This window comes from Phalangium opilio, unplaced genomic scaffold (genome assembly GCF_054372755.1).
Source record: "Phalangium opilio isolate 3A_F unplaced genomic scaffold, DU_Popi_V2 ptg000048l_1, whole genome shotgun sequence".
NCBI classification, from domain to species: Eukaryota; Metazoa; Arthropoda; class Arachnida; order Opiliones; family Phalangiidae; genus Phalangium; species Phalangium opilio.
This window is the reverse complement of record NW_028324170.1, coordinates 371112-396305: the sequence shown is the minus strand read 5'-3', so window position 1 is coordinate 396305 and position 25194 is coordinate 371112. Positions and strand designations below refer to the sequence as shown.

At 37.6% G+C, this 25194-nt stretch overlaps 1 protein-coding gene and 1 long non-coding RNA gene across 15 annotated transcripts in view; one reads left to right on the top strand and one right to left on the bottom strand.

Annotated features, from left to right (window-relative positions):
- LOC149673433 (nephrin-like) overlaps positions 1-25194 on the bottom strand; it is a 193278-nt gene that overhangs the window by 23421 nt on the left and 144663 nt on the right. For all 14 annotated transcript variants that reach the window (XR_016366853.1, XR_016366852.1, XR_016366851.1 and 11 more), the window contains 4 exons: positions 23913-24203; positions 23530-23741; positions 6333-6420; positions 2971-3110 (listed from right to left, as the gene is read on the bottom strand). Coding sequence is in view for 10 of the 14 variants with exons in the window: in XM_089838972.1 (XP_089695098.1) it covers positions 2971-3110; positions 6333-6420; positions 23530-23741; positions 23913-24203 (731 nt within the window). In the remaining 4 variants the exon portion in view is untranslated. The remainder of the gene's footprint in view (positions 1-2970; positions 3111-6332; positions 6421-23529; positions 23742-23912; positions 24204-25194) is intronic.
- Positions 3012-3618, top strand: LOC149673434 (uncharacterized). Its single transcript, XR_016366857.1, has 3 exons — positions 3012-3146; positions 3228-3311; positions 3392-3618. It is a non-coding gene; the product is annotated as an uncharacterized LOC149673434 (long non-coding RNA).

Genomic DNA, 25194 nt, shown 5'->3' with positions numbered 1-25194 from the left:
ATAGAAATTAAAATAAAAACAGAAAGTGCTCGCGTTCCACTTTGTTAAAACATCGTATTTTTGGCAGATGCGTCTACATTTCCAGGCAAACTAGCGCGGATTTAGCATCATGATTGATTAAGTCTAATTCCAAGTTGTCGTCAATCTGGATTGACTACTTGAACGTAATAATCCGTAATTATAGTTGAAGGCAAAGCACTCCGTTAGGATTAGGTCAACGCATCTGATAACAAAGGCTTAAGTAAACGGCCAACATGGATTTATCACTCGCATGTCGATGAGGATTAAACATTAAATGCGCCTTACGCGTCATGATAGTTAGTCCGTACGTCTTAAGAGGATTAGGGTCCAATTACGATGATAAGGTGCGGCTAAGGCAATGACTGGCTGGCGCTTCCATGGCGCGTAATTCGAATTCGTGACAAGATTAGGTTACTGCGGAAGGATACGAAGTGTTTGGCGTTGGCACTGTTAATAATGGCTGCTATAGCTATAATTACGCCAAGATACTTGTAAACTTTGACAATATCTCATTGGAAAATGTGCCAGAAATGCGCGGAAAATCCTCCACTCCGCTGATAAACGGATTTCACTTTTTTTTAAGGGTAAGGGTTTTTAGAAAATTGAAAAACAGTTTTCTTTTCTATCAAAAATCTCAGTAAGAGAGGACGAAAACCATCTCTCTCGCTCTTCAAGTCATCAGAAGTTACTGAAATTTATCCTTGGAAGTATAAGACAACAATGCAGTAAAAGTTCTCGATAGACAAAATTCTACACGATAAACTCTCAAGAAAGATCCCCTTAGCAGGCGTGTTCAAAATTTTCTCATGTTATAGGAATATTTTTAGTTCAAAACAAGTAATGTGTGCACCCAACCTCACTCTACCATCCAACATCACAGTGCCAAGTAGACTCTATTAAAAGAGAGTTTCTGTTATTGAACTGTTTCTCATTCACAGATAACCCCTAAGAGTTTCCTTAATTCCCCACCCATGCTGGCGCTCCTACCAGTCTTTAGCTTAAAACGCTGCTCCGTATAGATGGCGTGATGATCGGAAGTAATAAACTAGCTAAGGTTTCGAAAACACTCCAAGTATTATACTTCAACGGTTATATGTCATTAACTTCTAATATACGTCATACAATTGGAAAATCGAAGGCTATTATTGGAAGCCGCATGTTTCGTCGTCAGTCCCCTGACCGAGGTGTCTTTCAAGAATGCGATACGAAGGAGTGAATGCGACCTAAAGAACTTTCTTAGTTGAAAATAGTTTGCTTCGACAGATATCCTTCTCGAGGAAGAAGAGTTAGGCTTAGCGTTTTCAAGGCAGACGTTCTTAGCCTATCATAGCTTGAAAAACCTCCCTCCAGGGATAACAAAGCCTGGGAATGCATCGAAATGGTTCTCTCCTCCGACAGAAAGAGTGAAAAAAAATCTTTCATCAATTTGGAGGAAGAACCCGGCCACACCACGCCACGAACTTACTGGATCCAAAGAAGAAAAAAAAACCACCCTACTCCTCCGACAGATCTTTACACTAGCTCTCAGGATTTTTTTGCTTTATCCTAGAACATCTTTCGACCTCTTCTTGAAGTAACTCCTTATTTTCCAAAAGCGTAATAGCACCTCTACACAAGATTCCATCCTAAAATAACAAGGGATGCCTCTACCATGTATTCTTGGATCGATTCGGGTTTTTTTGGGTGGGACTATATAACAGTTGGGTTTAACAAACAAATTGATTGTTTGATTGTAATTAAGACGCGTATTTATGTGTTAAGCCTATTATTTGTTGACCTAAATGAACTGGTAATATGTTAATAGTTTTAGCGTTAAAATTATTTTAATTATTAAGTTACGCGTATTTTCAGTAATTTGCCTTGGGTTATTTGAATTATTTCACAAAATAGGCGAGATGTGTTTACATAAAAGAGTAAGCTACTAGCATATATAATTGGAATAATCAGGAAGTGAGGAACTAGGGTGCAGATAAAAGCTTTTCAAGTGCCCGGTATGGTTTACGACGAACTCCAAGTCTAGATATCTTTCTATGTAGTTTCTTTGGTCAACCAATCAACGCTCTACTTTATTACCGTATCTAGTATACCGCAAGGGGGCAGTAAAACATTTTTGAGAAACGTGAACATTTATCCCAGGCTTACTTTCTATTATTTCATATTTGTCTTTGGTATAGAATATAAAAAATGTCAACTCATACTCATATTTTACCCGTTTTTAATATATTTTAATCTTGCATGGCTAGCTAGATGGAAGGACACAAGTTCGGGAATATACCGTTGTCCCATGGCCAGTATCCTTGACACATCCTATTGAAAGGCACTTGAAAACCAGGAGTCGCTAGTCTTATGAATAATATAGGAATTGGGTGTTCGGGGATTATGTAGAACACGAGTTACCGCTCACAACTTTGTTCGCCTTGACACCTTGAATGAACTGGGTAGCGCTGCGTGGCGGTTGAAATCCAAAAAAAGGTGGATTTACTGCAAGGAACTAAGCCTAGGTTGTATTTACTTATACACACGGTAAGGTCAAACATTCTCTGAAGTATTTATCCTACGACAGCGTTTTTTAAAAGCCCGCGACGCATCGTCAGCAAAACCAAACTTCAGGTAACGAAATTGGCTAAGGGGGGGAAGAAGGGGAATCGGGGTTTGGCGAGAAAGAACCAAGGCTTGACCCAATACCATGATAATTTATTTCCCAGCTTATAGAAAATCTGTCGCTGGAACGAATTACTTTCATACCATGATCAGAAATCATTCAAGGATAAATCAAGGGATACTAAACTCAACCTTAAATGACTCGTGACAATTTCAAACGAAATTGACAACCGTGAAAGAAATTAGGCAGTATATGGTACTGTCTTAGAGAAATTAAAAAGGATATGTAAATGAAGTAGCGCACTGATTGTTAATACGACCAAAGAAGTTAGAAAGATAGTGCCCTACCTCTCTGTCTCTCTTGAACCACCTGAGTGTCGCACGAGGGTGTCCACCAAGGGCCACGCAAACAAATCGGTACAGTTCACCTTCTCTTAGTGGACGCGTTGCATCCCTCATTCCAAGAATGGTCGGAGCCGCAGGAGGTGCTGCCAAAAAATAAACAAAAACAATTTTAAAAAAGGGTTGGTAAATATTGGAATAATTTTAGTTTGTATTCTCCGCTCTAAGCCTTGGTTAAAAACATTAATATATATTTCTTCTAGCTATGGAATGACGTCAAAGGAAAAGATTGCCTATAAAAAAATAGGGAGATGAAGTCAAAATATAACGAAAAACATTTAAAAAAGGTTATTACATATTAAAGTCAATTTCTTTCAATTTCGCGCTAAGCCTTGGTTAATAACACCAATATATATACTTCTGCTAGCTATGGAATGACGTCAGAGGAGGAAAGAAAAGGGATCATAAAAATAGAGAGAAAGAGAGAAAGATATATGTATGGGAAAAGAAATATACAGAAGAAAAGCTGATCTATTTTATATTTATTTCTAATGCGTATTTCATGAAGCAATCGCGGCCGATCGAGATTCAAAAGCCAGAGCTCCAAAATGGAAAGAAAAACGTTACATACAGGGTGATACCTTTGTTCCCACAATCCCCTTCCCCTCTTAAGGGGAAAAAATTGATATTAAAGAGATAGTAGAGTTTAAATCGATCGTTAAATCCATTTAATGAAAACACATTAGTTTCTACTCCTATTTATTTAATTCTCTCACGGATTAAATTATTTAAATATTTTCTGTTAGCAATTTAACTAACTCTCTTGATCAAATTTCACTTTAAATCATACGCTACTATCCTTTTATAACAAGGCTTAGCTCTAACCAGACAAGCTTTCACTGGTTTCACCCTGTATCTTTTGAACAACACAACTCAAGATGGCATCTAGTCTATATATAGTAGCATGTACCCTCGGGAAAAGGGGTAGGGAAGGGGGTATTGCCGAAAAGACATCGGCTGTTGCAGTTGTCGGGAGGAGGGGGGCGGAAGTCAACCGAGCGTATTGAAGAATTAAGAAGTTTTGACAATATTTATCCGAAAAGGAGGTTTCCCAAGAAACCCACACCGAGACTCAAAGATGCTATACGATTTTCTTCCCCGTTCTTAGTCTCTTGGTCCATTTCTCTCCCCGTCGAGGGAGGTCGCTCGCTTGGCTTTAAGTCACAGATAGGGAACGCGTTTCGTCTCCAATCGTTACTCCATCGATTCCTTTTTTTACTCTTAAAAGAGTGGCTTGGATATTTTCATCTTATAAAGTCTTTTAAAGTTAATAATAAAAAGAAATAATGAAAATTTATTTTGATTCCATAGAAAAATGCGTAGCAGCGGCGCCTTTTAGGTGGCTTCTCCGTGTACATTGGGTCATTGCGGTGTAAACATTTCTACAGGGGCTATGGAAAAATACATAGGTTGTTTTAGCCTGTAAGTTGGCTTCCCTTTCAAACGTTAAAAAAATTCTCGTTTTGGAAATTAAGCGTAAAAGTAATTTAAAATTATAATATTTTGTGACGTCGTCAGTTCTTCTAATTAGGCTAAATCGTATTAGCTACGCCCACCTGTACACAGTCTACGGGATTGGTTACATTCTTACAGGCTGAGAGAAGTAATGGTTCGATTTAGCAGACGCTATTAAAGCAATGGCGGCGGATGGCGCAGTAGTTTTTAAGACTAATTAAATGTACTAATTATTTTGTAATTAAGGGATCATTTATTTTAATACTAACATTTAATTCATTTTATATTTAGAAAAAGGCCGTTCTTTTAATGTATAGTGTTATGTTACGCAAAACTTTTCCTGAAATTAAAAAATGAGGAAGGACACTTTGGCGGAGGGATACAAATATATCTTTCTGTCAATTTTAACGTTACAAGACAGCCAAGAAGTATAAAAAAAAAAACTAAAATAAGAATGCAATGGATCGAATCTGTTTTCTATTTATTCTTACGCTATGTAGATATTTTTCTGAACGGTTTTTCGGCGACGCGATTGAAAGAAGGAACGTGTTCCATTATTTATCGAATGAAATTTTTGAACGAATTTTTATCTGGACGTTTTTCCCTACCCGAAAATTTTCAACTCTTTATTCCCGATTCGAGTTGAACTATTTTTCCTTAAAGCTTAAAGTTCACGCTGAATATTAAAATAGGTTTCCGTCTCTAAAACGAACCGGTTCCCCCTTAAACACTCTCGGAAATTGAAAAGTTTTTGGTTTTATTGCTTACATACCTTACACGGTCGTGTGGAGGGTCTTTAAGTTTTAGTTAAAATGTTTTTTACGATATGATAAAAACCTAAGTTTATAAGTAATGTTCCTTCCATAAGTATGAAACTATCTTTACTTCGTAATGCTACTGAGAGACTTACAGCTCGAGCTAGTTCGAGAACGACAAGCGAGGATTGAAATAATAAATAAATCTCTTCAAATAATGGATGTTTCAAGGGTGTTGTATCATCTTGCGCCACTTGTTACTAGAGCGAGTTATTGCTCTGACTTTAGAATCGTAAATCAAAGGAGAGAGAGAGAGAGAGGGTATAATACGGGGACAGAACTTTCATCGTTTAAAAATTCATAACTGACTTTTAATAACCCACCCACTACCCATAATCCTTTCGGGGGAAAGGGAGCCTCTAATGGTACCCGTATACCAACAAGAACAGTATTTTAAAACTGGCAGCGCTATGGTACAAGTATACTACATTGTATATTGTTATCATAAGTTTATAAGATATGTTCCTTCCATAAGTATGATACTTTCTATACTTCGTAATGCTGAGAGACTTACAGCTCAAGCTAGTTCGAGGGAGAACGACAAGAGAGAATTGAAGTCCAACACTCGGTGGTTAATTTTGCAGGACTTCCATCTAGGTCCTATTTAGTCTGTATTACTTAGCCTTTGACAGCAGCGCCTCACCAGGCGTCTTCGCTTTACCCTGAATCTATGACCTCACTCACTCACTTCATGACAAGCTCCAGTTTGTAACCAGTGACAAACTTATGGAACATACCTCATGAACTTATGATATTATATAATTATGGATCTTATAAATAATCCTAAAAAAGGATGGGAATATTGGGTGATTTCTACGTCGATACAAAAATATTTAGCCTATTTAGGGTATTCCAAAAAAATGTACAGCGGGCACTTTTGGCCGATTTTGAGCGACTTATTGTAAGTGTTTCACAAACACAAATTTCCTCGCGACTAAAAACATGGTTGCTTCTCGCAATGCATGATGGGTTTTGCCAAGGGGGAGGGGGTGTAAAGTGTCGAGACTCAGGATAATTATATTGAAAAATTGTACTCACTGTAAACGGTCATCTTAGCAGTTTCAGTGACAGCGTGCGGAAAGGGAGGCGTTTCCGTCTCGCACGTAAAAGTCTTCACTTCCGGTTCCTGTAAAAGAAAGAGGAGAAAAGATTGAGTACACTTTATAGCTGTAGGCGTGGCTTTCGTACTACCATTAAAGAATTTAAGCTCCCTAAAGTATAAATATCTCAAAGATTACTTATATATCAATTAATTAAGTCTAGGATCTTTTAGATTTAGAAGGAGTGGGACACGCGATATAATTACTTTCAGTGGACCTAGAGAGACGCATCGCGTCTCGACGACGAGCGGTCAGTTGTTTGAGTATGACGTATTAGGCTACCTTACCTTATTGGCGGTTTGCCAGCAACCAATTGATGGCCGAAGGATTCTATAGTAAATCATCTCTTAAAACTTGTACAACCAATAATTTCCTCGATCGCCTGCTAAGGTCAAGTCATCAACCCAAGACCATTTCGAGGGGTTTAACACTTCTTTCTAAGTCTCTTCCAAGGGTTGAGCTTTTAAAGGATATAAGCGTATACTTTCATTTAGTAAAGGTACAGTTTGGTACACTTGAGTGAATGGCCCCTCGGATAGCCTGTAGTAATCTTTACAACTCGTTAATTCGCTTGATTAAACAAGATTCTCGAGTATAACGAGGACAAAAGCTAATAGATTCAAATTGAAGATAATATTATGATGTAAGTTATCAGCGAAACATTCCTTTAAAGTAACAGTGAAAGGTATAGAAACAATGCCACAATTCTTCCCCAAGTTTTTTTTACGAAGTAGTAAAATTTAAAAAAAACCAATTAAAAAAGCGTAAAAAATGTTGAATTATTTTCGTATCTTTAAGTGCTGAAAAATGTTTCAAGAATGAAGGCAAGTGTTTTGTCGTTTCTAATGGGAATAAGGCTTCGTATTCTCTTTACTTTAGTCGTCACAAAATCAATTTTGGACATTAACTCGTGCTAGCCTGGAATCAAAATTTTCAGAATAGATAAACAAACAGTTACCGTTTATAATTAATTGCGGAATTGGCGTGACGGTCAATCGTACGGCAAGAATAATATTAATTGCAATTGACAATTGCGGGGGGATGGAAGAATACAAAGAACGGCGGAGTATATAGCGCGATTCGGGGGTTCGACCAAGCGGAAATCGTATCTGGGGAAACTCGTAGAGCGTAGAGAGCGCGTTTCCAAATTTTCCAACGAGATTGTATTCAGTTTGCGAAAATTGCAATCAATTCTGGCAAGTGCAACTTTGCATCTATAAACAAGGAAAGGAGGGAGGGAGGGAACCAGATTCGAGACGGATTAAAATTAAATTAAACCTAATTTACTATTTATTAAGGGAGAAGGCAATTTATTCGGGACCATACATTAAAGCGAAACAAGTTAAAGGGTTACTAACTAGCGTCTCACAATGAATATGTCCTACGCCATCTTACAAAATGGTGGAATGAACGCAAACAAAAAGGATCTGTGTTAATTTGATGCCAGTTTTCCTATAATAGTGAATAACTGGTTCCTTGAAGTTTAATTATTACCTTGTGACAACAATTATGGTTACTTCACACACACACCCATGTCTACTCCCATTTCTGACGCGACGAGGGAAGGTCCAAAGTAGTTAGTTGGTTAGTCTGTCCAACTGGCACCTAGAAAAAAAACCAGTGACCCCCAGGAAGGATAGTGTAATTAACAGTTCCAGAAAGCATCACCCCCACCTATTGGGCGTCTGTTTTTGAAAACTCCTGTTCGTTCCAGTTACTGCTTCATGAGTTATATGGTTACGAAAGACACAACCACGCCTATTTTTTCTTTTAGTAACGTATAAAAAAAGTATGAGTCGATCCATGGATCTTATAACACCCCATAAGGGATAGGAAAACGGGCTGATTTCTTACAATACCAAAAATACATGATAACGGTACGCATCGCAGCAGTGAAGCAATTTACGAAACACGGACGGGTTACCGACTTGGGTTATTTCCCTGGCACTAAGAAGCACCGCTAGAGGCAGCTAGAGTCGACTAGCCTCCCTTGGGCTTAGTCTGGCGTTGTCTCTTGGCACCAGGAAAATAACCCAAGATGGCGGTTCACGCAAGTAATTAATGGATTGTTCTAAGCTGACTGCATATGGTCGGGTCGCGAACAACAATTCTGGTCCTATTTATTAGAACTACTAAGAGTCCATGCATGGTCTCACCGTCACTCAGCTGTGCAAAAACGATTTTAGTATATACCCCTAATGTCCTCTGTCCCCTAACAACCAGTCAACTGCTCCTTGCATAGATATCCTTTGAAGTAAAAAACTTGGTACTGCGCGGAAGAAATATATTATACGACAATAGATGTGAATAGCGCTTACAACTAACTCTGAAATAGTCGACTTCGCTTTACCATGAACTTATAATAAAGATCTTTCTTTTATATTCTACTAAAGGAGTAATAACGATTTTTTTTCTCTCTCCTAGAATACATAAGCTTATTATTACCAGCATTAATAAGTCTACACGCAGTATACATTGTGTTTCGGAGAGAACGTCTACGCTACTTTCACTGGGTATAACTTACAGTCATAAACGTATATAAGTTAAGAGCGAGTTTTGGGGGGAAAAGGGGTTAGCCAGAACGGGTTGACGGAGCATATCGTAGTGTATAGCATGCACTGAGAGAAACGATTGAAGAGAGTGCATGCGACATATACCGCCAAAATATGAAGTGTATGGTTCGTTTACGCGCTGCTAGTAGGCCGTGGCGGTACCCATAACTACGCCTTTTGACGCGACACTATGTCCTCGGATTCTATGTCCCTTCAGGATATGTTTGTATGCAGTGTGGCGCGGATCAAAACCAACATTTAATTATTTTGTTTTAAAATCGCGACACTGTATCATGCCGATTGGAAATGCGTATTTCAAACTGTAGACCAACCAGAAAGAGCTCGCGCTGACTCGCGTGCAAGTCAATGTCTTACGTCATTATGACGCGTAAGGCGGGAAAGATGATAATTCCCGCGCATTTCGAATACCACAGTAGATTTGTTGGTGAACCGCATTTTGAAATAATTTAATTTTAAAAATTTGTAACCTGGTGAAATCTTAACCGATTTTAACGAAACTTGTTTTATTTTAAAGATAAAAGTATCCCCTGTTTCATTTAATTGTAGTTAAAAAGTTAGACTTGTCCTTTAAGGAATGCAGTAACAGGAGTAAACGGGACTGACTGTCCCCCAATTTGATTTTCCTATCTCTTACCCTCTCCCCGCCCTTTCTCTCTGGGGTACTAGCCCCCATTCTTGGGCTTTCCTTAGACGAAGACAGATTATGAAGAAGAAACATTTTTCTAGGCGATCTTTGCAGCTCCATAAAGTTAAAGGTTTTTCCTTTGTAAATATTTCTTGAGCTTTATTTCTTATAGTTGTTTATATATAAAAAAACCCGAGCAATAGTGAAAGTTTAAAAAATTTCAAACATTGCTCTTGCTTGAAGCGAGTGTGTGTTTTTCTTTTATACCCCAGGCCCTAGAAATCGGAAATCAATTTTTAAAGTGAGAGTGAAAAACATCCATTTCCGATTTACTTCCACCTATGAAAACGATAGCGTTAAAATTGATAAACCATGGATCTTATAAACTCCTACTAGAAAAGCCAGTTGCGGATAATACAACGAGTTCTATTTGAAAGATTTGTTAAGCCTTGGTTTTAGAATTTTACTTTTTTTTATTTTATGAATTTCACGTGCTTTGTGAGAATTAAGCCTTTGTTTTTGAATTTTCTCATTTTAAAATTTCGCGCGTTTTAACAATTGAGAGCTATATCACGTGATGGAGAAGCACGAGCGAGGAAAGCATATGATGCCAAGTGCTCGCTGTTTTCGTGTCCCCTTTTAGAAATACAAAGTCCATGCTTAAACTAACTATAATAAAAGTGTATATACGTTTTTCTTCTATATATATATATATATATAAGATAGGTTTGGAAAATTGATAAGGTAAGATAGATATATATAAGAAAGAAGCCTAGAAAACTGTTGAACTTTATCAATCGACAGGAATTTCGGTAGTATATAGGGCCCAGTCAGGCTTTGTTCAAAGGAGATGGATAATTCTTGTTCAGAATTTTCATCCTCGAGTTATTTTTCATTTTACCCCTCTACTCCTCCCTCCCTCTTCCTGCAGGAGAATTTTAACATTTCTGTACCTATTTCCCTTTGGAACATATTTTCCCATCCTTCTCAGCGTGTTCCGTCCCTTTTACATACAGTCATTGATTAATAATTAAAATCGAAAAATTCCTCAAATTTTTCTACGTTGAGGTTGAATTTAATTTAATAATTTTTCGATACTTGGAAATTATATCATAAGTAATGTTACAATGATAAGTATGAGACTCTCAAATGTTAATAGCTCGTTTGCAAATATGATTTTCACTAAGCCAACTTGATAACTAATAACAGAAGTGAGATGAGACCAGAAGTACTGAGCTAACCAAATTCTTCACACGGCGAAAGTGAATATTCTTGATAACACAAGAACAGTTGGCCCTCTAGCAGCCGTTTCTGAATTTTCCCTCCAAAACGTGAGAAGCTCGCGGTGGTAGCCGGCCGAACTAGATTCAAGCACCCGCGTCCGTGTTCGGCCGCTTTAGGTTGAGGGGAAGGGGGTAGGAAATGTTTTTGGAACTCGACCGAATTTTTTCTCTCGAGTGTAGGCGCGATTGAAGCGGCATAAAATCCTCAAATTTGTTCACTAGTGCCAGGATCTACTATCAATGCTAGAGCCCTTCACTTCTAGTCTCATCTCACTTCTGTTAATAATCAATTTCTTATCAATCAATTCAAGGTAGAGTCAATTGGAATAAACACCCTCCAAGGAATAAAATATTATGGTTTTAGAATTGCTACTCTTCACCCATGATCACGAGAACAAACCATTTATTTCTAAATTCAGAATTACGACTTTGTAATTTGGAGTGTCTCACTTATTGTTACCCTATTACTTATAATTATATTAAAATAACCTACCAGAATCCATGATAATAAAGGCCTATTTATTATACAAAATTAAACCTAATTTGCTTCAGAATTACGAGTTAGTAATTTCGTGTGCCATAACTTATTGTTATCATATTAGTTATAATTATATTAAAATAACCTTCCAGAATCCAGAACAATAAAGGCCTATTTATTATTAGAAATTAGGCCTAATTTGCAATGAAATTACATTTATATTTTCTCGTTCTCAAAATTTAAAATAAAATCAAAACAAGAAAATTTCTCTGCAAAAGTTTTCAAGCAACCAAAAAGTAAAAAGGAAAATAAACCGGATTAAAGTGCAGGTACCATACGTAATCAGGTCAGGTTTGAAGCAAGGGCAACGCCTACATCAAAACCGCTCAGAGGCTTTGAACGCACTGTCAATACAAGTTGAAGTTGATAAAAGGAGAGTTAGAGCCTTGAGAACACAAGGAAAGAAAATATAATATGCCTAGCTGTTTTGCCGAAATATTAAGGGAGCAAAATAAGCAATGCGAGTGCGTTCCGCGAAACGGGGTTGGGTATTTAAATTCTCCCGCACACATCCCAGCCATACTTAAACCTATTTTGAAAAGGGTCAGCGTTAGAAACAAACAATGAATGCCCAATCTTTATTATTATTATTTAAAATTATAGAGAGGAATCATTTGTGCCCTCATACCTCTCATGTTAATATCTATGCGGGTTTTGTGGGCCGGGCTTGAGAGCTATCAGTCAAGCGACATAATTCTGACGTCTTCCTAACTGTAATATCATTGGTTGGTAGCGACGTGAGGTAATTTGAACAAAAATCACTGAACCATTTACTGGTACATCAAGGTTACTTGAAATTTCAAAGTATGTTGGGGGAGAAGTAAGCTGATGATCTGTATTTTTGCTGGTATATCAAGGTTACCTAAATTTCAAAGCAATCACTGCTTAAAATTGGACGCGAGGGGCAAATAAGCTTGGGTCACAAAATGATTTCTTTACCGATCCGCTTTAAGAACTACAAAGTCCATGCCTTTACTCTAAAATATTTCTTTCTTTTTATCCTTGGCTGGCGGCCCTGTTAATCGAGTTGTAGATGTCACTGATAATTAGCGTTACTGGCAAAATGAGGGAATAGGGACAGGACAGGGACAAGGAATCGGGAAAGCAGAGATTTTACAGCAAAAGAGAGAGAGAGAGAGAGAGAGAGAGAGAGAGAGAGAGAGAGAGAGAGAGAGAGAGAGAGAGAGAGAGAGAGAGAGAGAGAGAGAGAGAGAGTGGGCCAGCTTTAATCGATTAGTTAACCCTCCTTGCCTCTAGCGGCCACCAGTCGCCCCATTACACCAGAACCTCTAGAATACTGAAAGGGGTACAGTCATAATCCATCAAATTTCGACTATAGTTCAGCTTCTAGAGCTAAGCCTAACGCTTCAAATCATTCCACGCCCCCCACTCTCTCATCCTATTTTTCTAACAACTAACTATATACGTAACACCAATGGTATACCATTAAGAAAGAAACTGAATGTTTGTTGCAGAAGCTCGAGTATTCAGTATCTTCCAAAAAAGAATAATAATAATAACATTGTTGCTGTTAAGCCTTGGTTTGAATTTTGAAATTTAAAGCGCTCTAACAGTTTGTTGCAGCTAGAGGGGCTATAGTAACTTTACGTCTTTCGTGGAAGAATAGACCAGTTGCTGGTTGCATTAGCAGCAATGTTAAGCCTTGTCATTGTTTTGAAATATTTGTTAAGCCTTGGTTTTTGAATTTTGAAACTCCGCGCGCTTTAACGTAAATTGTTTCTCGCGAAAATTAAGTCACGTGCTTTACGAATATGGTCGGTATTGAGGAAGAACAGGGTTTTATATATTAGAATGTTCGCCTTATCAAAATGGTCTCTCTTGACTCTTGGAATTGCATCGCATTCCTTTGGCAAAAGTGATTGAGTCTTATCACGAAAGAAAGCGTTTTCGATTCATTGAATAAAGCTTTTGGTAAAGAACTTCTATCGGAGAAAACGAAAATTCATTGGCGTGCCCTACGAGTTCTCACGATCTTACAAAATCAAAAAACGACCGCCGCTTTTGTTCATTACGTGCTTGCAATTGCGCTTGCTTTTTCTCGCCCTCCCTTTCTTCCTCCCTCGGTGTCCGTGTTTGCCATATGCTCTTCAAACACGATACGAAATCCAGGCTCTGACCTGAAGGTAAATAAGGCTATATAATATCATAATCCAATAACGCATAAGTATGGCTCCTTCATTTGGTGCCCCTATCATGCTGGCTAGTCTTCTAAACGCGAAGCGCACCTGTCAACACCACCCCTCGACTATGGGAGCATCTAGTGGCATTTGTTTGAACTAGACCACAGCCCATATTTGCTTTCAGAACTAAGAAAAGGGGTCCAGACGTCGAGTTACGGGTAGAGATAGAGAACGTAGTAGGCTATGCTATCTGTTTGTAGTAAATCCTGAAGGAGGATACGCTCAAAGAACCTTTCGGCCTATACTTATGAAGAGTATGATAGCCTTATGATTATATTCAACATAAGGTTCGTTTCAACTACTACAGATGATATACAAATGCAACATTTGAAAAAAACAGAGAACATTATAGGGTATAGTTTTTCTTTTAGCAATACCTAGCATATTTGAGGATTGAACTAGAGTGTAGTGTTTGAGTGACTTGGAAGCGAAAAAAAAACTTCTTGTAAGTTGTTTCAATAGTAAGATCTAGTTTTTGTTGTTGTAAATAAAAATATCGGAGATTTTGATAGGGTATTTTATTCTTCAAGTAAAGCTAGTTTAAAACCACCCTTTGACAATAGCTACTTTAGAAAATAGTTCAAAGGTAGAAAGTAGCGTGATCGAAGTACTCGATATACAAAGACTGTTGATTTACGTTACTTTCAGTTTTAGCTACCATACCTAGCGAGAGGTTGGATAGTTTCATTTCATAACGACTAACATGAAAGGGTAATCGAACCGTATTCCAGAAGTATCCGACTCGACGGGAAAGGTTAGAGAACGCCAGGCGATTTATGGAAGCAGTTTCTAAGGCGCTTTACCCCCTAAATCTTCAAAAGGGCTACCGTTGATCGAAGTGCAACTTTTATAACTTAACTTAACGTAAACTTCCCCCCAAAAGGGAAAAAAAGCCGACAAGGCTTAGCGCTTCTTAGGGTTAGGGTACGGGTAAAGTAAAGTGTAATAAGGTGGTATAAAGCAACCGAAAATAGCTCCGTAATTCTCAACGGTAGGTATAAATACAAAAGCTCAAATAACCGTCAACGCTACACGATAGGGATAGATTATTAGACCAAGGCTTAAAGTGGTTGTAGAACCTCAAACCTATAGCCCCTTCTTATCGGGCATTTGAAAAAAAACTATGACCTAGTCTATGTCAGTTCTAACTGAAAGGTAATCGATGGTTATCTGAGGAAACTAAACACTAGTTTTTAAGGACACACCAAGAATGATTTTTCACTATCCGTTATTATTACCATCTTGAAAACATGAAATGGCGTCTAATAACAAATAGACTATAATATATTCTAAATTTAAGTTAACAAAAATGCCAAGAAACTCCTTTAAAAAAATCATTACGATACGTTTTAGATCAGTATACTATTCCTACTATGTTAAAGTAACAATTAAGGACCTTTTCCACATTTATATTGTTGTAGAATTAGGCATAGACATTTAACTCGGTAGTTTCAGGGTCAACAGCCTTCAGGGTATAACCCGAGTTAAGTATTGGTATTATCAGAAGACGCTAAGAACAAAGTCTGAAGACAGGGTAAGTAGAGAATAGTGTGTCTTGTAAATTATCTTGGACAGGCGAGGACAATTCCAGCAAAACCAGGGATGGTATGCACTATCGAGGAGGGACAACGACGCTATAGTGTCTCCAAATTTATGACGGCCATCACTGGTACCCTATTTTTCTCGCGAGTCAGGAAAGCCATTCGATCGTGGGAGGGGTACATGAACCTCCTAAGCCTTGCCACTCTTAATGAAAGGTTCAGAGGTCTTCTTTTGTAAAAGAACCAGGAAGGGGGAGGTAATAGACAGCCTTCTTTTGTCCCCAACCCGAAATCTCTCGCTACAGTTTTGTCAAATTAAGGCCAAAGTCAAAAAGAAGAATTTTTCTTCAAGGGGTCAAACTCTCCCTGATGGCACCCACCAGCCAACCAACTGACGTCATTCACAGTAGGCGCAACCCAACTTCTACGACATAAGTCGATTAACACACGTGTAAGTTGCCAGGAAATTCTCTATCGTAAACAAACTCTACACCATGCAAATCCGGAGCACGCACGAGCAAGGAGAGATTTGAATGTTCAAGGTCACTCTAAATTTAATTTACTGTTTAAAGCTAGCCGCGCATGCGCCGTGTTGACATTAATGAGGATATACTTTTTTTCTGGTTTATCAAGGTCATTCCAAATTTCAAAGTAGGCGAGTGGGGAGGGAAGTAATTAATTCACATTTCCCTGAACTAATTAACAATTACTAAAATACAAAGTTCGTGGTACCCTACCTTCGAATGGCTTATTTTTGATAAAACTAAAATGAATTAGAAATCGAAACAAAAAATAATTTAGAGTACTATACGTGGGCGTACAATCACTTCCAGTCAGGAAAAAGAGGAAGTAGATATAAAGAAAAGCCTCGAAAGATTATATTTTTACTTCCTTCATCCGCTTTCCGGGAAATGATTCTGGTAATCGAAAACGATATATGTCAAAATCACGTCAAGAGTAAATAAAAGTGCTTTCAATCTCTCTCTCTCTCTCGCTCGCTCTCTAAAATGTAATTCAAATTGAATTTTTCAATTAAGACTAGGTCTATATACCTCTCCCTCTCTCTCATTTCCTACTAGTTTATTACTCCATTGTTTCCGAAGTCAAATAATTAACAACTCAAGTACATGACACGATATTAGGCAATTTCCGGATAACGTTTTAAAACAATACGTGATTAGTTTTCGGAACAGTGTACTTTCGAGTGAGTGTTGTTTTTCTTTTTAGGCCTATAACCTTAGTTAGGCTTAACTGAAATAAAGATTTGGGAGGATGGTGGAGTAATAAAAGTTATTGAAGCAGACGAAAGGGTGCCGTGTTCCTCTTCATTAAACATCGGGATAAAATATATATAAAGAAGATTTTCAAGAAAGTACAAGTTGCATTTAAAACACAGACTCCACTTGGTTGTCAAGGGGCGGGTAACCAAACAAATGAATTTCTCAAATATATCCAGGATATTTCAAAAAGGTGGGTTGTGTTATATGGGCGATTTTGAGTGGAAAATGTTTTATGGTCATAATAAAGATACTCTCATTTTTAGGTCTGATTACACCACGAGTGGTTCCCTCCTCGGATTTTTTTTTAATATACTTTCGTTTGGACTAAACACAAACCAAATAAAAATGGGAAGTTGGACAAGGAGAAGGAGGAAGGAATAATTCTTGATAGACTGGTCGCTAGGTTCGGAAACCCCCTTGAGAGGAAGCCCTAGAACCAGGAGATGATGGGGTCCCATCATATCCTTAACAACTTAACTATACGCTATGATAAAGATATCACTACAAAACTGGGATATTGTCTTTTACTTATTCTAGGCCTTGCTGTATATATATTCCTGATTCTAACAAAAACCGAGTATATTTCCCAAGAAACATTGAGAGCTACAAAACCCTAAACATAAAATAAAAGAGGGGAACGCCTTGTATTTCTCAACAAGGGTAAAATACTAAAAAAAATAACATAAAATAACTTTTGTTTTTTCTGTTTTTACACAAAGAGAACTGAGCATGAATGGAGTAATTCTCTAGAAGCACGTAGCTATCCCATTTATTACTTTGGGTGTACAAAAAATTGTGTATCGTAGAACAACCTCTTCTTATCATCCACCGAAAAGGTTCAAGAGAGACCATTTCGATGTGAAGACTAGGCTATAGTTCCACTTATCTTGGGTATCACTATGATGAAAGGCAGAAACAATGCAGCTTCAGTTTTATACTAAAACTGTTTATGCAGTTTCGAGGGTTCGCAATCTTTATTGCTGTTTGTAACTCGAATTTTCTTTCGTTTTTTTTTCTTTGAAGGGGTTCTGTTTTACAACGAATCATAGATACGTCTTTATGTTTTGACAAAAATTAGAGTCAATGGGGACGAGATACCAGGGAGGTCCTAAAACCCCCGTACTGGAAAATAGGGAGTCCCAACCCCCACCCCCAACCGAAGAATTCATGCGTGAAATAAGAAAACTACTATCAATACGAGATAAAACTTATATTTATAACAAGTTGGATACACCGTATTAAAATTGAGTTGCACCGAGACCTATTTTGAATCAGTTTCCGATCCTACCTAAGGCCATAAAAAAAAACTGAAAAAGTGGCTCTGGAAAGGTAGAGGAAGCGAGGTGAAATCAAGAGATAAAATTGGATTTCCTGAAAGAGAAAAAAACAACCGCCTTTTTTTCTTCTCACAATCTGATAATTGAAGTTAGTTTTAACGCGTTGTCGTATTGATTGAAGCGAACCTAACATAATATTATTGTAGAAAAATAATAGAGTATTTAAGAAATTCACTCCTAGCGACATCTGTCTGTAGACAAGTTTTAATTTCAATAGAACTTGAATATGTTAAGCCTAAATTGAAATATAAAAATATTAAAACACGTGCAATTCCATCGCGCCTGAAAAATCTAATGTCTAGACGTTCTTGTACACGTTTTTTTCGGATTTCGGGTATGACCAAGGCCCAGAAGGTGGTCCTAAACCTAATTTTAAGAAACAGAGAAAGAGATAGGAGAAATTTAAGAGAATTGAGATGTCAGCACATGGCAATTGCTGTTTGAAATAAACGGTCCTTTTCTAGTTGAACGAACATTGCAAACTAACTCCACGCTCTTTTCCTTGGCAAAGTTAACCCTAAACTCTTATCTAAAAATAGGCGCAAAGGCTTAGCATTTAGTGCATTTTCAAGTTGAAAAAGGGATTGAAGATCTCCCTTTAAAACACTATAGGGTTTTTCGATTTAACTCGATTGTCGGCTTCGTAGCAGCCTTACCTAACTTTGATTGATACAGGCGACTAGATTACCGTCGAAATAGTCTATCGAGATCACAGTGTCACTGGGCTCTAATGACTCTAACCCTGATAGACCTATACGTCAACTGCATAGAGACATTGATCGAACGTATAGGTATTTTCATCCTTTACCCCTAAAAATCCACTTTTCTACTTCAACGGATCCGAGAAGACAAAAAATAGGGGACGAGTTCCAGGGCGGTTTTACAGTGGACTTAATTTTACAAAAAGGACCAGAAAAGATGTAGTGAGCTTAGGGGAATGCATTATTTACTTCCCCCCTACGCGCGCCTACTTCAACGCATTCAAGTGACCTTGATATACCACAAAAATACGTGCATACCGTATAATATAATCATGGGATTGGAAAAAAAATTAAGTATTTCTGGCTCTTAAGTTTGTTGCAGAATTACACAAAGAGGAGTGGCTAGTAGAACCTCTCTGTCTTCATTAAACCAACCAACAGAAACCTTTCTTTAAACCAACGGGATGACGTGTTTCTACTCCTATTATTAATTCTCAATTAATTCAATTCAATTCAGACTACTTTTGATAAAATAAAAAAAATATGTTTTTTGTAAGTTTCTAGTTATCAAGGAATGAAATTGAAAAAAAAGAGCAAATGAAAAAATAAGTTTTGCAATGATGTTAGATTTTTTTTTTTTTTGGCTTTCCATGACAAGTCAAGATTCCAATTAGCGTCGTGGTGGAAATCAGGTTTTTAGTGCGCTCGAGTAACACCGAGCTAACCCGGTCCTTCGCTCGATTTTCAATCGGGTTAGCTAAAGAGAAGTCTCAAAAAAAAAAAAATACATGAGTCGTAGCTAGCGCATCTTCATTGCTTAAAAGAAACTGATAAAAAAAAGCTAGTTTGTAGGTTCTTGCCAAACACCGTTTTCGAACGAGTTGCCACCAATCAGGAAAGTCATTTACATAGGATTTTTCTATCAACTACTAAATTCTAAGACTATTAAGGTATGGAACAAGAAATAAGAGATACCGAGGAAGTCCTTTGAGTATGGTCTACTTCCGCCCGCTCTTTCCAAGGATACTAAATACTTGTAGTTATAGCAATCAAGGCTCGAGTAATTAAGGAAATTAGTTAAAAAGGTAGCGTTCTCAACATACCAATACTATAAATACTTAGGGTTAGAATAAGCAGAACTCCAATAACTTTGCAAATTTGCAAAAAAAATTATCTCTCTCGAATTCTTATTGACATACCTTTTTGGGACGTCAGAACTCTGGTTCTGAAAGAGACAAGGAGATATGCTTTGGATATGTTACAGCCCCACTTCTACCCTTTCTAAGGATACTAACTACACGGAGTTACAACAATTAGAAATCGAGTAATAAAGCAAATTAGCAAAACATAGCATCAATATACCAACGAAACGTCAGAACTCTGGTTAAATAAGAGATAAAGGAAAATCCTTTGAAGGTGTTATAGCCTAGGACTACTTCTCAACTTTCTAACTATACTAAAAATATGGGGAGCACTAAAACAATCATGACACAAACGTAGTAATAAAATCCGATTCGAAATAATTCGAATCCATGTTTAAAATCATCGAGTAAATTTTTTATAAGATTCTTGACTGTAGAATTAGAAATGAGGCAATATTGAGTAAGTTTTTCGAAAGATTCGAGTTTGCTTGCCTTTTTGGAGAGAGGGGGGATGAAAGTCCCATGGCGCTTCCCTCCCCCCTTTGGGTCCTTAAGTAAACAGAGTTAACTCTCGAGGAGAAAAGCATAGTGGCGTATTGGCGGGAAACTATACAAGAAATGGCGGTAAAAATCACGTACAGGTGAGCTCCACACAGAAAGGTCTCGTCGCTACTGCGGAATACTAAATGGTGTGTAAATTTTTACCAAGGATACAGGTATGGTTACTACGAGAGAATGTGTCATTAGTGGCTATATACAGGCGCGCGCTAAGAGTTATTTTGGGCTAAATTATAATTATAAATTATAGATTTTTTACCATCACAGTACAACGCATCAAGGGAATGATAGAGAGGGAGAGAGAGGTCATTCGAGGTTAAAGGGATATACTTGCTGCAGTTTTAGGTTGCTGTAGCCTGTAAGTATGGCAATTTACCAAGAGGATTGTTTTAATGAATTAGCAACTTTTCCCCATCTACGATTCCTACTGAAATTTGCATGGGATAAATTGAAGTTTCGCGTTTAACAAAGTTCTGTTTCCGTCGAAATAAATTTATAACTTTTTTCAAGCAAGGGTTTGAAAATGTTCCATGGCATTTTGCCATTAGGGACATCCCTAAATAAGTAATGATTTAAGTGTTTTAAGGACCACCAATTAAATTTAAGTAATAAACTGAACAGACAATGCTAATTTCAATAAGGGGTCATCCGTAAAACACTCTAATCATAACTGGTAAACGATAGCCCTTTGGACAAAATGTCACTGAACATTTTTGACTCAAAACCACAATTTTTGGAAGACACTGTACTGACAATTTTGGATAATTTTAAAATCCCTGATTCTTTCAGGTTTTCCCTGACGGTCTAAAGTCTATTTTCCTGACCAGGTTTCAAACGTTTATTTATAATAAATCAGAATGTTGTATTTAAAAATGACCAGTACTACCATGATATACAATTACTACTATAAGAGCATTTACTGACGCAATACGAAACTCCCTGACATTTGAACCCATTTTAAAACTCCCTTGTCATCTCAGTGAAAACCCATTTCCAAAATCCCTGACCTGACTTTACCAGGTACTGCATCAAGTTATCCGAGAACTCCTTGAAACCAAACCGATAAATAAAAAGGGGTTTGTTTTGGGGTTGGGGTTGGGTTTGCCTTGGACTGAGTGACCCCTTGCTTATTTTGGAGAGTGCTTCCCGAAGTATAAGAGAGGCCAAGCCAGGCCAATGGGCGCTGTGTGTCAATGTTGTTTTGATAAATTCATTTTTAGGCTAGCCCGAATCTAACGCCTTATACACTTTTATTTAAAAAGCAAAGAAAAAGAGGGAAAAACTCCCGTCCAAAAACTTTTCAGCAATTCCTTTTCAAAAGCAAAGGAAAGAAATATATATTTTTGATAAACAACTAGCTTCAATTTCTATAGATAATGGACTCTAGTTATACTTTTGCTTTCGCATTTCTTAGATGCTATCGTGTTATACACGTTTAATAAGAAAGAAGTGACCTCAACGCCAATTTTAAATTAAAATAACTCATTTAATCGCGATGCTTCTACTAAAACCCTCTGAAAATGCGATATACTTGGACTATATATAAGTCAACTATAGGCATAGAATTCTATCAAGAAGTGATATCTAGTTTACTAGGGAGAAGGTATAAGTTTCCTAAATATTCGCGCAAGGCCATAGTCCCAGTCCCCCTTTCAAAATACAAGGGGGGACGTAAAAGGAGGCCGGGCTATTTCGCTACACTCTCCTCAGTCGGAAAATATGACTGTAACCTGAATTTTCAAGAACCAATGAGATGCTGGTTGTAATTTAGAGGCGGGGATTAACTCCGGACCTACGTTTAGACTGGAGATAAAGCTGGAAATGTGGCGAATTTATACCTTCTTCCTATAAAACCAGATATCACTTCTTGGTTCTATTAAATCAGTTTAAAAACTGGTAAGATAGTAGACCACCAATTTTGGGTAGTCATAATTCTGGTAATTTATAAGCTAAAGCGAAATGCTGATTGTACTCTATATAAAGGGTAACAAATAATTGACCCAAAATCACATTAGAGTTCGATTAAATAAACTTCTAAACTTCATCCAGAAAGTAGACCCTGAATTTGGGGCTTTATAACTTTAGAGGTATAAACAATAAGGGGAAACGCCTCAAGGACTGTTACTGTCCTAATTGTCCTCTATCCAAGGGTACCAAATAACTGACCTCAAATCAAACCTACCTCTAAGTAAATCAGCTAGGTTTGAAACACAATAATATAAATATATACATTTTTTTTTAGTTATGATTTTGGGCATATTATCATCATCACTTGACGGCCTCCTTAAGTGTCTTTGGGAGCAACCCATGGGCGATGTGGGCAGGGAGGGGGGGGGGGTTAACGACAGACAAAAAGAGATATTTTCACCCCCCCCCCCTTTCTAGAATTTTTTTTATTATTATTTCTGTACAAAAGCCCGAAGGGAACCGCGATATAAAGAAAAACGAAAAAAATAAAGAATTGAAGAAAGTTTCTCCTCAAATAAAAATTTTGAAAGAAAAAAAAGTGGATATATAGTTTAAAGAGATTATTTACTTAAGGTTTATATATATATATATATATATATATATATATATATTACTTGTATTTCAAAGAATTCCGTTTTATTTTGGATGAATATAAACTCAAGTTTCTCTTAGATAAACTGTTTCTTCGTTTTCGAGGAAATAAGTCAGGGTTCATAGAAGAATTTCCAAAAATCAATCAGTTTGGTGCAGGACTCTAACAACGTTTTCGCGTCTTTGGATCCAAATACCTGATATCTAGCAGATTTAAGGCCTCCAATTTTCCAATATCTTTTTAACCCTAACCGTACGGGGAGATAGGCCTTGGTATTAAGTTAGCCTAAAGCATCAGGTGTTTTCAATGTATTTGTAACGTTAATACCACGCTTTTAGGATTAAATGAAATGGGTTTGCGAAAAATAAATACCTTTAGTTTGTTTTGAACTAATGTTATGTTTAGGATAAAAATAACCCATCTGGTTGCTAAAAATAATATTTCAAACTAAGGCTTAGAAACATTACAGAAACTCTAGACGGGGGGGGGGGAGAAAACGAAGTCCCCTATTTTTAGGTTCGCAAAAATAAATAACGGTTTATTTATTTGCTTTCAATAATTAAAATTAAATGAAAGTTTTGTTATTGTAAGGTGTTAATTTAAAAATCGTACAGTTTAAAATTTTAAACATATTCAGTACCTTAGTTGAAACCGGAAGTTCGATTTCGAGGGGAAGTGACATCAAAGTTTGTTTGAGATGGAGCAGGGGTGAAAATAATATCAACTATACTTAGGCCTTAACTTCCGTTCAAAATGGTAGTACTTCAAAAAATATATCAAAGGAACTTTGTCCTACCTGACGTCCAAGCGTCACTGTCAAGTTGGAAACGGTAACCCAACCAGTTTCGGTTCCATAACTCATTTCGTCTCCTGGTAGGACAGATCCTCCATCGACGGACCAAGTAATTAATGCCGGTGGATTGCTAGGGTCCGTCGTACACGTCAAGGTCACCGTCTCCCCCGAAATAGCACTTTTAGGCCCGGTAACACGAACCGAAGCTGGAGCGTCTGTAATAGTAAAAAAAATGTAATCAAATTAAAAACAAACTTCGAATAACTAAGCCTAATAAAAATAGCAGAAAGTGAGCTATGCAATGAATCACAAACCACCTCATTTTTTGTCAATTATAGTTCCATTTTGGTTCTATTAAATTCAAGATGAGCGCTCGAGTTACTTACAGACAACGTTAAGTTGAACGGAAGTAGAGGCTGCCCTGACGGAGACATCGTTTGACGCTTCGCACCTCAATAAAGATTTGTTATCCCGTGGTCGTACCGTCCACGTGTACTTATTGGAGGTGACCTTTCCGGCCGTCGTGTAAGAGGCGTCTACTTGGGCATTGCCTCGGAACCAGGTCAATCTAGCCGGTGGATTGCCGCTACGCGACACGCAAACCAGGCTGACTTGGTCTCCTACTTTTAAGGAATCGTCTTCCGTATATCCTTCGATTGTCGGTGGATCGGGCGCATCTAGAATTACCAATAATAAGTTTGCTGCAATTATTCATTCGGAATATTAAAACACTTTCAAATCTTCGTTTATAAATATACCTAAATCGGGGCTCTAATCTAATCTGCTTAATTACCAGAGCCCTGATTGCTTAAACCTGCTGCTTAAACGACATGTATTTAGTGTCATTCGATAGGCAAATCTAATGTATCAAAGTTCAGCTTTCAATAAGGTTCTGCATTTGAAGAGAACGCCACCCTTCTGCAAATTATCCTAATTACTCGACCTCTGATAGTTGAAACCCCATGAATTTGGAATTCTTGGAAAGGAAATTAAGAAGTAGGGCTCTTATACAACCAGCATTATAACACTCCACATTGAAGAATTCAAGATATGAAAACTTAGATAATTGGGCAGTTCTTAACAGTTAATAATTGAAGGACATACTCCATATGGACACACTAACAGCTCATTATAAACTAATTGCGAGTCCGACAAACAATCACGTTCTTTTCTTAAATGAACAAAAAGAAAAAGCGAGTTAAGGCGGCGCTGCTGATTCGTCTTCACCTAGAGGCTCGAATCTCGCGCTGATGAAAATGAAGATTTAATCCGTAAGTGAGATGTCAAGATTTCTGGCGAGCGATGCGACCTCAGCTTGATTACCTTAGAAGCGGACACGCTTCCTTCTCTCTTTAACGCAGCGCGCCTTCTTCCAAAAAATAAGAAGAGGAAGAAAAAAAAAAGGAAGTAAAGAATAGTGAAGCACACCTCAGGGACAAAAAGGAGTTGCGGGAGCGCGCCAAAGGGGAATAATTTCATGAAAAGACTTTTTAACGATAATTTTATCCCGAAGCTAGCTTGGCCACTTGCTTGGTTGGTCGCTTCGTTATACGACCAAGGCTTAATCGACTTCTCAAAGGCTACTTTTTCAGAGATTGACCCCATCAAAGGAATAAGAGGAACAAGACAACTTTAAAAACCTATCGCGGCACTTCCTACGCAACCGGA